General features: G+C 36.3%; 1 protein-coding gene across 1 annotated transcript; it reads right to left on the reverse strand.

Annotated features, from left to right (window-relative positions):
- Positions 1-11: 11 nt before the first annotated feature.
- On the reverse strand, positions 12-983 carry LOC105823959 (taste receptor type 2 member 10). The gene is given in 1 exon segment (XM_012661259.1): positions 12-983. A coding segment is annotated over 1 exon segment (960 nt). The 3' UTR covers positions 12-23.
- Between the last annotated feature and the right edge of the window lie 386 nt (positions 984-1,369).

Raw genomic sequence — 1,369 nt, forward strand, 5'->3', positions numbered from 1 at the left:
GAAATAGATCTTCAAGGATTTCCTCACTGGATTATTCTCTTAGAACATCCATTTCTCCCCAAGCTTGTCTGTGTGGCTCTGAGATTTTCCCCTTTCTCACAACACTTTAATTGCTGCAGTACCCTCAAAGAGGCTTGCTTTAGTTTGCTGTTTCCTAGAATTAGGATGAATGAGTGACCACAGAATGTGATTATCATTCCAAAAATCACCAGCAGTTTGTTTTCTGGCATAGCAAAATATAACATTATTATGGCAAGGCCTAAAAAATGCAAGATAAAGAGAATGACAAAGGATATCAAAACTTTCATTGCCCTCACACGAGCTTCTGTGTTGGGGTCTCCGAATCCTGTGGCATTCGATTGCATTTGTCTATTGTGTCTCCAAAGGGAAACTAACAAGAAACATGCAATTAAGGACAGTGTAAAGAAGAAAAGGACTCCCAGATTTAGCAAAACCTGATGAATAAAGTATTCATTTTTAACCATCTTGAATCAGTAGGTTGTATTTCTAGTCTTCATTTTATGATCATTAATAGCCTTGGCAAGTTGTGGAAAAGTAAGTAACCATGAAATAAGCAAGGATCCCACCAGAAGAAGAAGAATTCTATTGATTCCACTTTTCAACCAGAGAAATGCATAGTGGGAAAAATTTGTTATCTTCAGGAAATAGAAGATGTTGAAGCTGGTGGCAAAACATGTACTTGATTGATTGATAATTACCCATATGTAACTCATATATTCAATTACCTTACCAGAGTAATACGTATCTGGAGAGAATAACTGCATAAATCCATTTATTATTATCAGCCATATCAGACAAATTCTAGAAATAGCTAAGCCAGTGAGAATAAAGCCAAGTATAGAAAACTTATTCTTGACACAGTCAATGCAGTTTACCAGTCCTATAATCCCATTCCCTAAAACTCCCAGTATTGACTCAATAATTGCAACAAAAAGGAAGATGCCTTCCACTACACTTAGCATATCTGCCAATCCTTAATTTTGCTTCTGTTACATCTGTTTTAGGTTACCTGCTGCAGACTGAGGCATGTATTGGCTGGTTGGTGGAAGAGTGATTTTCTTCTCTTTCATTATAGAATGACTTAAAAAGTGCCCCAGTAAAGCCTTGTGATGGAATAAGAAATATCTTCATGGAGACCCCTCCAATTACACCTATAAAACTTGAGTGGTTTAGAAAATGTGTGTCCAGACTGAATGTCTGCCTGCAATTTGTTAAGATGCAAATAAAAGTTTCTGTTTCATGGGTTTTACTTTCCTCCTGAGACTATTTTGCATTTATTACATTGAATGGCAGAGAACGAATGTCAAACAGGTACCTACAAGATAGAAAACACAACAGAAATAAAAAT

The sequence above is a fragment of the Propithecus coquereli genome, unplaced genomic scaffold (genome assembly GCF_000956105.1).
Source record: "Propithecus coquereli isolate 6110/MARCELLA unplaced genomic scaffold, Pcoq_1.0 Scaffold700, whole genome shotgun sequence".
Taxonomy (NCBI): Eukaryota; Metazoa; Chordata; class Mammalia; order Primates; family Indriidae; genus Propithecus; species Propithecus coquereli.